The 13,707-nt window shown below is 36.2% G+C and overlaps 1 protein-coding gene across 1 annotated transcript; it reads left to right on the top strand.

The window, feature by feature from the left end:
* Positions 1 to 2,103: 2,103 nt before the first annotated feature.
* LOC130047252 (uncharacterized) lies at positions 2,104 to 2,892 on the top strand. Its single transcript, XM_056141875.1, has 2 exons — positions 2,104 to 2,317; positions 2,462 to 2,892. Exons 1-2 carry the CDS (start codon positions 2,104 to 2,106, stop codon positions 2,890 to 2,892), a joined length of 645 nt encoding a protein of 214 aa, XP_055997850.1.
* Positions 2,893 to 13,707: the final 10,815 nt, after the last annotated feature.

Here is a 13,707-nt window from a genome sequence, read left to right as displayed (position 1 = left end):
TTTGATCGAAAAGGTTACATGTTAAATGTTAAAGTATTTCTAAATCAGTCTAAACATTTTCGTGGTCCAATAAACAATATACTTTATTCGTCCCCTACCGTCGGAGCCGAAAAGGACTGCTAGTGTGCACCCCGTCAATCTGACCGTCCGTAAGTCAAAACTTAATTTTTCGGACTTTTTCATTATGTTTTGATTGAGGAAGCTGAAATTTGGTGTGTGGTTACCTTATGAGTAGTTACAATTGCGGTTTCAGTTTTGTATCTTGTATGATTTACATCAAATATCCAATTTCCGTTATAGTGTAGCGTTTGACAGCGTGGCGAGATTTCCATCGTCATCGAAAGCTTTCTAGATGGTCTAGCGCGCTGGTCACACGCTGCTAGGAGATTTGGTTCCGCAGGTCGTGAGTTCAACCCCGGGTAGGGGCGGAAGTGGGTATCCATGTATAGTAAATTTCTTTGAAATATATGTAAAAAACCTGCTCTAATCTATCTCACCGAGATGCACATCTGTTTCTTTGAAAATTAAAAACCTAATTTTAAACCGCTTCTCTTAAAATTTATCTTGGCAAAGACTCAGACTCAGACTGACAGATTCGACCAAACGCGTTTACTGGGCGCCTGAGCTTAGATGTGTTTATAGCAATTAACTGCAGGTGTATCCATCTTTCGACAAGAAGAATTACAGACCTGTCAGTGTTTTAACAAATGGGTCCAAAATTTTTAGAGAGTAATTTCTGAACAATCATGTGCATATTTTGACAGTATTTTCAACAACTTTTTATTTGCTTGTAGAAACGGTCATCGATGCCAATCTATTTTACTTAGAATTTTAGAATGTTGGAAAGAAGTTCTAGACAAACTTCAATACGCAGCATATATTTTAATGAACTTGTCTAAGGCATTCGATTGTTTGCCACATAAACATTCTCCTAGAAAAATTTTGGCATATGGAATATCCAAAATATCTGTGAATGTTTTTTCAAGTTACTTTACAAACAGAAAACAACAAGTTTTAAAAGATAAGTCAGGTTTTTAGCAGTCGGGAAAACATAAGCTAGGGAGTACTCCAGGGGAGTGTACTCGGATCTATTTTATTGAACGCTTTTATAAATGATGTCGTCTATTCTATTGAACATGGAACATTATACAATTATGACAATACGCTATCTATGCCAAGCCCTGTTAAAGATAGCAACACACTTATAGATTGGTTTCATTTTAACTGTATGCGAGCAAATCCTAACAAGTTTCAAGCAATAGCTGTTGACAAGAAAACTCATTACAAGCAACCATTTTTTTCCATCCAAGGTGTCAATGTATCTTGTGAAAACACAGTAAATTACTTGATATTGGTATTGACTTCCTTTTATTTGATGTACACATTTCAAACATATGTAGAAAGGCAGCACAACATATCAATATTATGAAAAGAATAGGCAAACATCTGAACAAACTTTACCGGCTATAAGTTTCCCATTCGTTTATATTGTCAAATTTCAATTTTTCCCCACTGTCTTGTCATTTTTATACAGAACCAAACACTAGTAAGATAGAAAAATTACAAGAGAGAGCTTTGAAATTTGTATATGAAGATTATGTTTTTACATGTAGTTATGAAGAACTTTTAGAAAAGCGAAAATATCATCATTACAAAAAAGAAAAATTCTTAAAGTGGCTTTAGAAACTTTTAGATTTATTAATGGCATTCAGCACCAAGATTTACATGTAGTTAAGATCAAAGGGAATAGATATAATTTTCGTTGCACCAATATTTCACAGATTCCATTAGTCAAAACATCACAGTACGGTAAGAAATCTTACAGTATGCTGCAGCAGTACTGTGTAATAGCATCCCACAAAATATTAGGGACACAAATATATTTATAAAAGTGACAGTGAAACACGTGTGTTTGTTTTGAATTCGGGTGGTTATTTTGGGTATCGGTAGATCGATTTGCTATTTTTGAAAAGTGTTTACGGGTGAATAGGGTGAGTCCGTGCTACGCATGAGGTAGCCGCGTATAAGGTAGAATCTCGGGCGTTTACAAATCATTCGAAATTCGCTGCTACTTTGCAACAGACTACAATACCAGCTCTTCTAATGTCGAAGCGGTCTACGACAGATTTCTTAGCAGATTGTCAAGAGCAGTCAATGGATGATTCGGTGTTATACGAGCCCTCAAATCACGCAGCATTAACTACAATTTCTGCACAACCTAACAGACCCGAGATTCCGAATATCACGGACACCTTCAATTTGTTTAAAACCTATCTGCACACAAAGTTGGAAAACCTGAAGGACCAATTATCAGCCGGTAATGATTTTGACACCTTTGCTAAGCAATTAAAGAAAGAGGTCTCGGTTAACTTTAGACACGAAGGCAACAAAATACAGTTAAATTTCAATTCCGAAATATTGAGTGACTTGTCTAAATTACAGAAACGTTCATCAGTTAAAGATACATCTTCTGCCAGTATTGTTTCTTCCATTATCGCCAAGCTAACGAGAAGAAATAAGCTCATTAGAATTGCTGACAAGTCCCCAGCTGGCTGGACCACAGTGCGAGAATATGAGAGTGACGACCTTGCCTCTGACGATGAGAAGCGAATGCGCCAAGCGAAAAGTCGTGCATTGCGTGCACTCAAGGAGAAGCGTCGCTACCAGCCCTACAAGAAACCTTCTGCTACTGCTCCCACTCCAGCTACTTCCACTGATCGCAGGCCTGATTCTACGCCCTACCAGCAGTCCTTTCGTGGCTACACAAAACAAAGAAAACAACCCTCGCCGTACGACATTTGTTACAATTGCCGAAAGTACGGGCACTGGAAATCCCAATGTAGTGCTCCACCAGCTCAATCAAGCAACCAAAGTGCAAGCTCATACAAGTAGACCTTTCGAGAAGTATGTTCCTCAGAATGATATTCTTTTGAATAGTCAAATAAACCCGTTTCTACAGCATGTTGCTTATTTTGAAAATAGTTCTGCTCACAGCAAAGGGGTCAAGGGTAGTCTGGCGAAAAATGTCCAGTATTGGCAGAACATTGGTGCTAACGAGTTTGTTATCGATACCATTAAAAATGGTTATGTTATTCCTTTTCAGGCGCCACCTCCACCTTTGTTTCTGAAGAATAATAAATCGGCTCTCGATAATGTTGATTTTGTACATCAAGCTATTGCAGATCTTTTGGAAACAGGCTGTATACAAAAAGTTCCTTTTCAGCCCTTTGTAGTAAGTCTACTAAGCGTAGCGCTTAACAAAAGTTCAGATAAAAAGAGATTTATTTTAGACCTTAGTGCTTTAAACGATTTTGTCGAAAAGAAAAAGGTTAAGTTTGAAGACTGGAAAGTTGCCTTGAAAAAACTTTTAAAAAGATTGCTTTTTAATCAAATTCGACTTAAAATATGGTTACCATCATATCAACATTTGTTGAAAACAAATTACATACTTTGCGTTTTGTTTGGGAAGGTAATTTTTACTGTTTTTATGTTCTAGTTTTTGGCTCGACGTCCGCTCCATATATTTTCACAAAGTCTCTGCGACCACTAGTTAAACACTGGAGAAACAACGTATTGATGTTTTATATTTAGATGATGGTTTCGGTTTCGGAAGGAATTTTGAGCAATGTCTAAATGCTTCACAGTTCGTACAAGATTCTCTAAAACAATCTGGTTTATTGATAAACCAAGAAAAGTATATTTTTCAGCCATCCAAGTCAATGGCATTAATGGCTAGGTCTTTTGTGGGATTCAAAGAGGTTTTCATTGTTTATACCTACTAGAAGAATAACAGAGGTGCAAAGCACATTGGAGTCCTTGATTAATTCGTTTCCAATTCTTACAGCTCGCGAATTAACCAAACTTACTGGACAGATAATGTCTCTATCACCTGTTTGCGATCACGTTTGCAGCTTAATGACGCGGCATTTATATTTAGCCATAGAAAGTAGTACTCATTGGGACCATTTTTTGAATTTTGATTTTCCAGATATGGTCAGAGCAGAATTACAATTCTGGGCAAAGAATTTATCAAAACTGAATCAAAAATGCTTAATGAGAAAATTTCTTCCTTCTGTTTTAATATTTTCAGATGCTAGCAATATTGCAGCAGGTGCATATACTGTGGAAGTTGACGAGAAAATTGTACATCAGATATGGTCAAAATCCCAATCATTGATGATTTCCACATGGATAAAATTAAAAGAGGTTGAAATAGCATTGAAAATTCTTTTGCAGCTTCCTTATCAGGGAAAGCGGTGTGGTGGGACACTGATAATCAAAACTGTGTGAAAATCGTGCAGAAAGGCAGTACAAAGTCTCATTTACAAACTAGCTTTCAGCATTTTTTCTAAGTGTATTGAATATGCAATTTCACAAGATATTGTTTGGATTCCAAGGGAAGATAATACAAAAGCTGATTACTTATCCAAGATTATTGATTACGACGATTGGCAGACAACTAAAGAATTTTTTGAACTTATTGATGGTTTTGGGGGTCCACATACTGTGGATAGATTTGCCAGTGCACACAACCCAAAATTGAAAAGATATAATTCGTTGTTTTGGTATCCAAGTACTGAATCTGTTGATGTATTTTCACTATCTTGGCATTCAGAAAATAACTGGTTAGTTCCTCCTATCAATCTATTCTGTAGATCCATCAAATATTTATTATTTTGCAGAGCTCATGGAACTCTTATTGTGCCAAAGTGGCCTTCTGCTCCTTTTTGGACATTGTTGTTTGACGAAGATATGAAGTACAAAGAGTATGTTACGAATGTTCTAGAATTCGCACCAAATCAAAATGTATTTTGTCATGGAGTGAATACTCATAGCCTCTTTGGCGCAGATCATTTTAATTCCAGAGTGTTGGCAGTAAGACCCAGTGCTGAAAGTTTGTAGCCATGGCCTTTCGTACACAAATCAAGGTCAAAATGTTGTGACGTAGACGAGGCCCTTTCAAGAATTGTTTTTGATGAAGCTGGCAAGGTCTAATTTGTATCTTGATTCTATACCATTTTCAATGTATTGTCTTTTAGTGTTTGTATTTATTCGGACATGACCTGTTCAAAACGGATGAAGCTGGCAAGTTTTGGTTTGTTTTTATTCGGACATGGCCCTTTCAAGATGATATTATATCTTGATGAAGCTGGCAAGGTCTCGATTTTCTTCGTTCGTTGTAATTTAATTGATATACTACAGTTTGTAGTATCTACAGTTCGTAGTGCACTACACTTTCTATCTCATAGAAAATATTTTAATTGAAAGTTTTTCAGATATCTTCAATCACGGAAAATGGACTTCTACCTGGACAAGTTCGGAACCTTTTTTACAGAATTTGGCCAAACGACTTCCAGATTTCTGCTTAGGATTTAAAGCTGATAACACACGCAAAAAGTACACTGGAACATTTGATAGATTCTGTAAGTGGTGTGATAATTTTAAAATATCTTCAATGCCGGCATCGGACTTCAATGTTTCTTTATATTTGATTCATCTGAGTGGCAATTGTAACTCCGTATCTACAATTGATGAGGCTTTCTATGCTATCAGTTGGTCTCATAAATTATCCGGATTCTCCAATCCTTGTTCCTCTTTCCTTCCTATCTCCATAAGGGAAGGTTGTCGCAGATATATCCGGTCATCAAGGGAACAATAAAAAGGAACCAATTTCTCTTACCATTCTAAGAAACATTTGTTTAGTATATGCTAACGAGAATTAAAATTTACTGAATCTTACAATTTCATGTATGTGTATGCTCACTTTCTCTGGGTTTTTTTTTAGATTTTCAGAGCTTGTCAGTCAGGTGTGACAAAAATTTACGACAATCATATGACACTTTTTATTCAGAAAAGTAAAACTGACCGTTATAAACAAGGTAGTACTGTTTACATTTCCAGTACATACCAACTTACTTGTCCTGTTAGTATTACCAAACGATATTTAGAGAAGGCTAATATTGTAGCACATTCAGATGAATTTATATTCAGATCTGTTTCGTATTGTAGAACTTCAAATTCATATGTTCTTAGAGGTCAAATAAATTATGTCTGTCTTACACGAGAGCCAGAGAAATTCTTTTATCTGCTCTTGAAGCTATCGGTTTAGATAAACGCAATTTTGGTTTTCATAGTCTACGAGCTGGCGGCGCTACTGCAGCTGCAAATGCCGGTATCTGAGACAGATTGTTAAAAAAAACATGGTAGTTGGCGTACTGATTCGGCCAAAGATGGTTATATCAAAGAGGATTTAGAACAAAATTTACTTGTAATTAAAGGTCTTGGTATTTAGGGGTAGGGGTCATTATATACATGTATTTTTATGCCCCCGAGATCGAAGATGGGGGGGCATATTGTTTTTGCCATGTCTGTCATTGTCATTCTGTCATTCTGTCTGAAACTTTAACCTTGCTAATAACTTTTAAACAGTAAGTAATAGAGCTTTGATATTTCACATGAGTATTCCTTGTGACCAGACCTTTCCGTTGGTATTGAACCTTTTGACCTTGATATTTGACCTACTTTTAATTGTTTTTGTTTTTTTGTTTTTTTTTTACATTGGTCATAACTTCTAAATGGTAAATATTAGAGCTTTCATTTTGTACATGAGCACTTCTTTTGACAAGATCTTTCTACTGGTACCAATATATTTGCCCTTGTGACCTTGGCCATCTTCGGAATTGGCCATTATCAGGGGCATTTGTGTTTCACACACACATCTTGTTATTTCTCTTCTTAAAAAGGCTAAAACGGGAGAAAGACAGCCCATAAAGGGAGGGGGGGGGGGTATTACTCTTAATCAATTTCCCTTAATGATGGAGGGGGGTGGGGTGGATTTACATATAATTGGTTAGGATAAGTTGAAATGGGGGAAGGGGGAGGTTTGCATGACCCCCTACGCCTTCTATGGGCCTGCAACTTGTGATTGTGTAATCGAACGAACACTGATGAGTTAACGACAATACACTTACAATACTTGTATGGTATATCGGCCTTCAATTTGATATTTATATAGCAATGTGTGGATAAACAGGTGTTCTTTTGATCATGTGCCCCTGTGGTAGTTTGTGCGTAAGTTAATCTAATGAGAATCATTCAGTTATTGGTATATACAATCTCTCTCAAAAATTACACAGTTTACTATTTACAGCTGACTATGCTACGACATTGTCTGATTTCTTTGTTTGTCCGTGGAAAACATTCGTTTACTCAATTCAATTTAAATTCAGTGCTTATTTCAACTTGGACTTCTCTAGATTTATCGTATACATTCGGAACACCCCAGTGATTATATGGAGAGCTCCGGTAGGCGTCGTGTCACTTGATGCAAATTTCCGTTGCTTTCGATAAGTAGGGGCAGGTATCGAGGATGTTTTGGGTCACTGGATCTTTAATACGGCATGTAGACATAAGCAGACAATAGGGAGAAGTCGTTGGATTTTTTTTCAACATAGATCTCGCCCGAAACCGGTAGGCAGAGAGTATATATAAATTATTAAAAACAAGCCGTGAATCGAGCCCCCCCCCCCCCCCCCCCCCCCCAGAAATCCAAGATGGCGAGTGTCGTCCCTTTACTTTTTTAATGTACACATGATACACCTTTTTTAAAACCTCGAAAAAAAGCGGATTTTGGTGGTGGATTTTATTTATATAATCTATTATTCGGACACAAATTATGTAAAACTTCGGGAACAATAATACAAAACTTCAATATCTGACAACCGAGCCCCTGTGTGTGGGAATGGTGTCCGATCCCTCGAGACGAATGAGATTTCTCTCATTCGAAATCTCCATACTCCAGTTTACGCTGAATGCCTCGAAGTGAAGTGTTTGTTCGCTCAAAAATGCTGTTAACAGACGCCTGATGGGATCTCTCCAAACGATTCATTTTAAAATGGCGGGGGTGTCTGTGTTTGCATCGACGGCTGTGATTGGCTGTCCATTAATTAGCATTAACGACTTGAAAAACCCGGATTATCTGTCGTTAACTCGAATTAACGATCGATAAGGCATTAACAACAGATAAAGTGGGTTTAACGACCAAGAACTTGTATTATCTATCGTTAATTAGAATTAACGGTCGTTAATTTGAATTAAGGTGGTACTCTACATCGTCATAATGGCTGACTTCCTTTAAAAACATGGATGACAAAATCGATATCAGCAATATTTGACTTTTCCTTTTCCATTTAAATACCTAGCCGAGTAGCTCAGTAGGTTAGAATACCGACTGCTGAACTGTAGGTCGCAGGTTCGAGTCCAGCAGGGGTTTTAAATTTTTTCCAGTTTAACTTCTACTAAAACTGTATTTTTTGACAAAATAAAGTAAATTTGAAAATTTTTAAATTCAAAATATTTTTGTACATATCCTACACTTTTCATCTACATCAAATTTCTCTGGTGTAGCATACCTCCTTAACAGTCGTTAATTCGAATTAACGACGATAAACTTAATTTATCAAACTGAAAAACTAGGATTAACGGTCGATAAAGTTAGTTTATCTCCGTTAAAGTAGGTTTATCTAATTAATGTGATTCGCGCGTGCCATAGCTGATAGATGACCGACTTGTCACATATTTCAAAAGCTTCTCATTTTACATTTATTGAACCATACATTCAATACAATGGTAGATTATCATATAACATCGTCGGACGATGCATGTGTATATAAAATTTAATACGTTTTACCCGTAAAACAGCAAAACTAACTTAACGAAAATTGATTATCCCTGTCGGTATCAATCACATATTGGTGGCTTCATAAATTATTTTTTCAGGAATTTAATTCTATACATGTATTTGTATAAATGTTTTAAGAAAACATGTATAACACAAATATTAAAGTAGGAAAAGGATTAAAGATTTGCATCAGCAAACTCTTTATAAAATGAGAGAAAGATACATGTAACTACATGTGTATTTAACATTACTGACTGAATAAACGGTCAAAGGCATGTGTATATCTGTTACATACATGTAACACTCCCTGTCTGCTTTAACGCCCCAGACATCGATCGACGCACGCTTTACCAGTAAAACAGCAATAGTAACTTCACGAAAACTGATTATCCCTGTCAGTATCAATCACATATTGGTGGCTTCATAAATAATTTTTCAGGAATTTAATTCTATACATGTATTTGTACAAATGTTTTAAGAAAACATGTGTAACACAAATATTCAAGTAGGAAAAGGATTAAAGACTGGCATTAGCATACTCTTTATGAAATGAGAGAACGGTCACAGGTATGTGTATATCTGTTACATAACACTTCTCGTCTGTTTCAACGCCCCAGACATCCATGGGCGCACGCTTTACCCGTAAAACAGCAAAAGTATCTTCACGAAAACCGATTATCCCTGTCTTGTTTCTATTGTGTAATTCTGATGTTAGAACCGCCCATGCGATAACAAGGTGGGAGGAGCTCGTTTATCACATATATGCGATAACAAGACCCTGTTAATGATAACCAGATACAATTCCTGAACAACAAAAGAAAATCACTGTAAATATGTGACAAGGTATAATCTCGGGCGTTTACAAATCATTCGAAGTTCGCTGCTACTTTGCAACAGACTACACCCCACCCCTCCCAGTATTGATGCATATCGTTTTAACTTTAAGAATTGTTGATTTACTTGTTCTATTTTCATTTGTAGAATGGTTTTTTTTTAAGTCAAATGAAAGATTGATTTTGTACATGTATTTATTAAAAAAGTCTGTTGCACTAGCGCATGCGAGCTCATCCTACATACGGGTGTTTGTGTTTTATTTCATAAATGATATATGTTCGGTTGAACTGGTGAATAAGAACATAAGTAATTTTAATCATTTTAAATCCTTTTAATATCTTATTGGAACGGCGAGGGCTGAAATGCATTTCCCGTATATGAAAATTCTTATCCATACTGCTGCAGCAAGTCCTGACACGTATTTATTACATCTAAAATTACTTGTATATAATGTCTGCTATTGATGTTTAAGTGAAACGTTATATACGGCGAGAGTTCTACGATGCAGGTAGGATTATTTGCAACCCGACAATGCGTGCAAAATTCATTCCACCAACTAACAAATCTGGTCATCCAAGGAAATTGACATGCATATTGATCATTGGGTCAAATACACAAATTTTGACTACGGATTGCTCCATTTACCCGATCGAGATACATTAATTCTATAGGACTCACGGCGTATATATTCCTCCATTGCACATGATCCCATATCTGGTGTGTCCAAGGATCTGTGTTTGCCCTACTCTTTATTTTGTATTCTTTGTATGTGTTATGAGATTGATCACTGTTCGTTATCTTCACCCTTTCATTGAACTGTCCCTCAATACGCGTTACTATTTTGATTGACTAAAATAGTAATAAGCAAACGCTTTGATACTATAATGTACGATTATAATTTAATTCTTATTGTATCCTTGTCTCTGATTGGTCAAATTCCAGTAGAGGAACGCAAGTTATTTTTGTATAACCTGGTTTGGTATGGGGACACACCCCCTTGACAACCAGATGCCGGAACTATTTTTTTCTCTCTCTAAATTTACATCGCATCACTGTTTTTAGCCTTCTATGTGTTACAGGGTTGCAAACCTGTTCTAATGACAACACAGACCATCCGTGACAGGGTATGAGTTTATTGAAGAAATAAGTATATTTGTTACATGTAAATAGCGGCTCTGAAACATAACAAACAATTATAACCATACACAATCACACACCACATAAAATATACAAATACTAGGGAAATAATTTTAATACAATGAACAACTTTTGGGTGAAGTTTAAGAAAAATTATAAAATAACATTTAAATCTCAAAATGAGGCTCTTTACCCATAATGCATTGAGATATAATAAATCTTATCATTTATAACATTTATGCAAACTATATGGTAAAATACACATCGAACACATATGACAAATACACTAGACATCACAGAAATACATACAAAACAATAATCTTACCAGATATATGGTACCAGAGCCAAAATATCAAAAATAGGAAGATAACCGATTTTCAAGGAACCTCAAGTCAGTTATAAGATGTCAAAAGATATGCAAAGAAAACCACCTTCAACACTCTGCTAGTGAATATAACTGACTATCTAAAAAACCAACAGAACTCACAAAACCCATGACATATAACCTTTGACACTAAGCCTAGCCAACCAAAATGAACTAAATAGACCATGAATAACAACTGCATGCATGGTTTAATGATAAGGAAAGCCATTAAGGTCATAATTACATTACTACATATCTTAGTAGAGAAGTATGGAAGACCATTATAGAATCCAATAAAAGTTTGTTTTGTAACTTACATATTTTATTTACACTAAAAATAAAATAAATTATTGATATTAATTCACCCTACTACATATGGATTAGAAAGTCAACGTGTACAATAAGATACTTCGGTTTGATACACATGTTGTTTTCTCGTTGTCAATATTAGCATCTACATGTACACAAATCACTGTTATAAAACATCTTTCTCTGTATGTATGGTCGAATAATAGATTAAAACAAAGATATTATATTCGAATTAATGATTTGCCAAGTAAGCATTACCCTGTTCAATTTTGAAATACATTTCTCACTGGGGAAAGGGGGGGGGGGGTGTTTCATTGCTTGATCCATCTTTCAACAAAGGAAACAAGAAAGCATACGTCACATTTTATCACATGCATTACGTCAGACATATTGACATGTGGATCGCAATTTGTCACTTGCTTACATATTTTCTTGTGTCAGATTTACTATTAGCGACAACGTTGCATACAAGGGTAAGTTTTCATGTGGTAGAAGTTTTCACAGAGTTAAAAGCCGCAAATTATTGCATTTTCTGATATTTGAAGATTTATTTTGGGTAGGACTAAACAATGCAATTTCCCGTATTTTCTCAATCTGTCGGAGATTTCACTAACCGATCATAGATCGTAAACGTACGATTACGTTTAAGATCATTTGACTTGCACGTATACGAGCGTTTCACAAAACCTATCGCCTACGATTGTGATTTACGTCTGACTTTTTAGAACTCTTTTCTCTATGGAGGTAGATTTAAAATTAATCCTACCATAGAAAGAAATATCCATTCATTATTTCCTCATGGTTTTAAACATATCCTTGTCGTCTGCAGTAACCCATGCAAGTTGTCAACAAAAACAATGGAAATTTTGATCTCGATCTCTAGTGTAACGTAAAGAAAATTCCTAGAATGTTTAAACAATTGATAGAATAATTTTTATTGATTTTCATGTAACTAAAATTGGGGGGGGGGGATGATATAAGAAATAACATAAAAGATTTACATTTTAGAATTTTAAGAGTCATGTATCGATCTGCTCATGTGAGCCAAGTTTCCATTATTAAAATTATTATTGATATTGCACTTTATGATGATTGATTTTTATATTGTTTAACGTCCCTCTCGTGATTTTTCACTCATATGGAGACGTCACCATTGCCGGTGAAGAGCTGCAAAATTTAGGCCTATACTCGGTGCTTACAACCATTGAGCAGGGAGGGATCTTTATCGTGCCACACCTGCTGTGACACGGGACCTGAGTGTTTGCAGTCTCATCCGAAGAACCGCCCCATTTAGTCGCCTCCTACGACAAGCAAGAGGTACTGCGGACCTATTCTAACCCGGATCCTCATGCAAGTGCACTTTATAACAAGGATCCGATAATGACCCTTCCCTTGTCTGTGTATACATATAGGTCTAGTTTGTATGTTTAATTTCTAACGACCTTCATAAAACTATAGAACTTGCATAATTGGGATTTTAACCCCTCTCCCTTTACCAAATCATTTTATTATAATTAATATAATATTTTCCTTAAAATTTGCAATGTTTATCATTCGAATGTGCATGTATTATGCAGTTAGTCAGTTGCATCAAAGGTATTGATACGACAGAAACTAACGGTGATGCATGCACATGTACCAATACCCCCCTCCCCATATTACATTTCTAACAACTGTTCTCGTTATCATTACATGCAAAGTTTGATGTATGGACTACAACCCCCCCCCCCCCCTCACTTTTTAAAATATGAATTCATTGCCTTTACATTTGCTTCAGCAGACTGGTCACAGGGGCTAGGCCCGATTTGGACCCGAACTCTGTGATACAATGAATTTACTATATCTGTGGTATCACAGAGCCCGGACCCAAAACGGGCTTGACCCCTGTGAGACTGGCATTTCTGTGGTTTTACATAACAAAGAAGGACAACTCTAATAGATTTAAGATTCGGGCTCGGACTGTACAATATTTTTGTGCAAAAGCAGACTGCAAGTCACTGTGATTGTTTTCTTCCTACAAAGTATAAACAAACTCAGTCAGGTAAATACTACCACAAAATGATCTCAGGCAGGGCCAGCATGGCGGCCATATTGCTCATTTATGTGCATGTAGGAGCACTTACGACAGCCCTAGACCACTCGTAGGGTTACGATCGTAAATCGCAAATCGTAACTTTTAGTGAAACGGTCGTATGTGATACGTTCACATTTAAGTCTACGTTTACGATCTACGATTGTTTAGTGAAACGACAGCCAGCGAAATACGCATTGCATGCATAGTCTACACATATTCTCTATCATGACAAACTTCACTTTCGATACAATATTTTGATAAATGGCTAGGCTCTGTATCTAGAACTAAGGTTAAAGATGGCGACCTTCA

This window comes from Ostrea edulis, chromosome 6 (genome assembly GCF_947568905.1).
Source record: "Ostrea edulis chromosome 6, xbOstEdul1.1, whole genome shotgun sequence".
Lineage (NCBI taxonomy): Eukaryota > Metazoa > Mollusca > Bivalvia > Ostreida > Ostreidae > Ostrea > Ostrea edulis.
Note: the sequence above shows the minus strand (reverse complement) of the source record. Positions and strands in the feature narration are given on the sequence as shown.

Bases quoted from the DNA above. Each gene is read 5' to 3' on its own strand.
- LOC130047252 (XM_056141875.1), top strand. From the start codon at position 2,104: ATGTCGAAGCGGTCTACGACAGATTTCTTAGCAGATTGTCAAGAGCAG. The intron at 2,318-2,461 runs GTAATGATTTTG...CATCAGTTAAAG, and splicing joins GAAGGACCAATTATCAGCCG to ATACATCTTCTGCCAGTATT.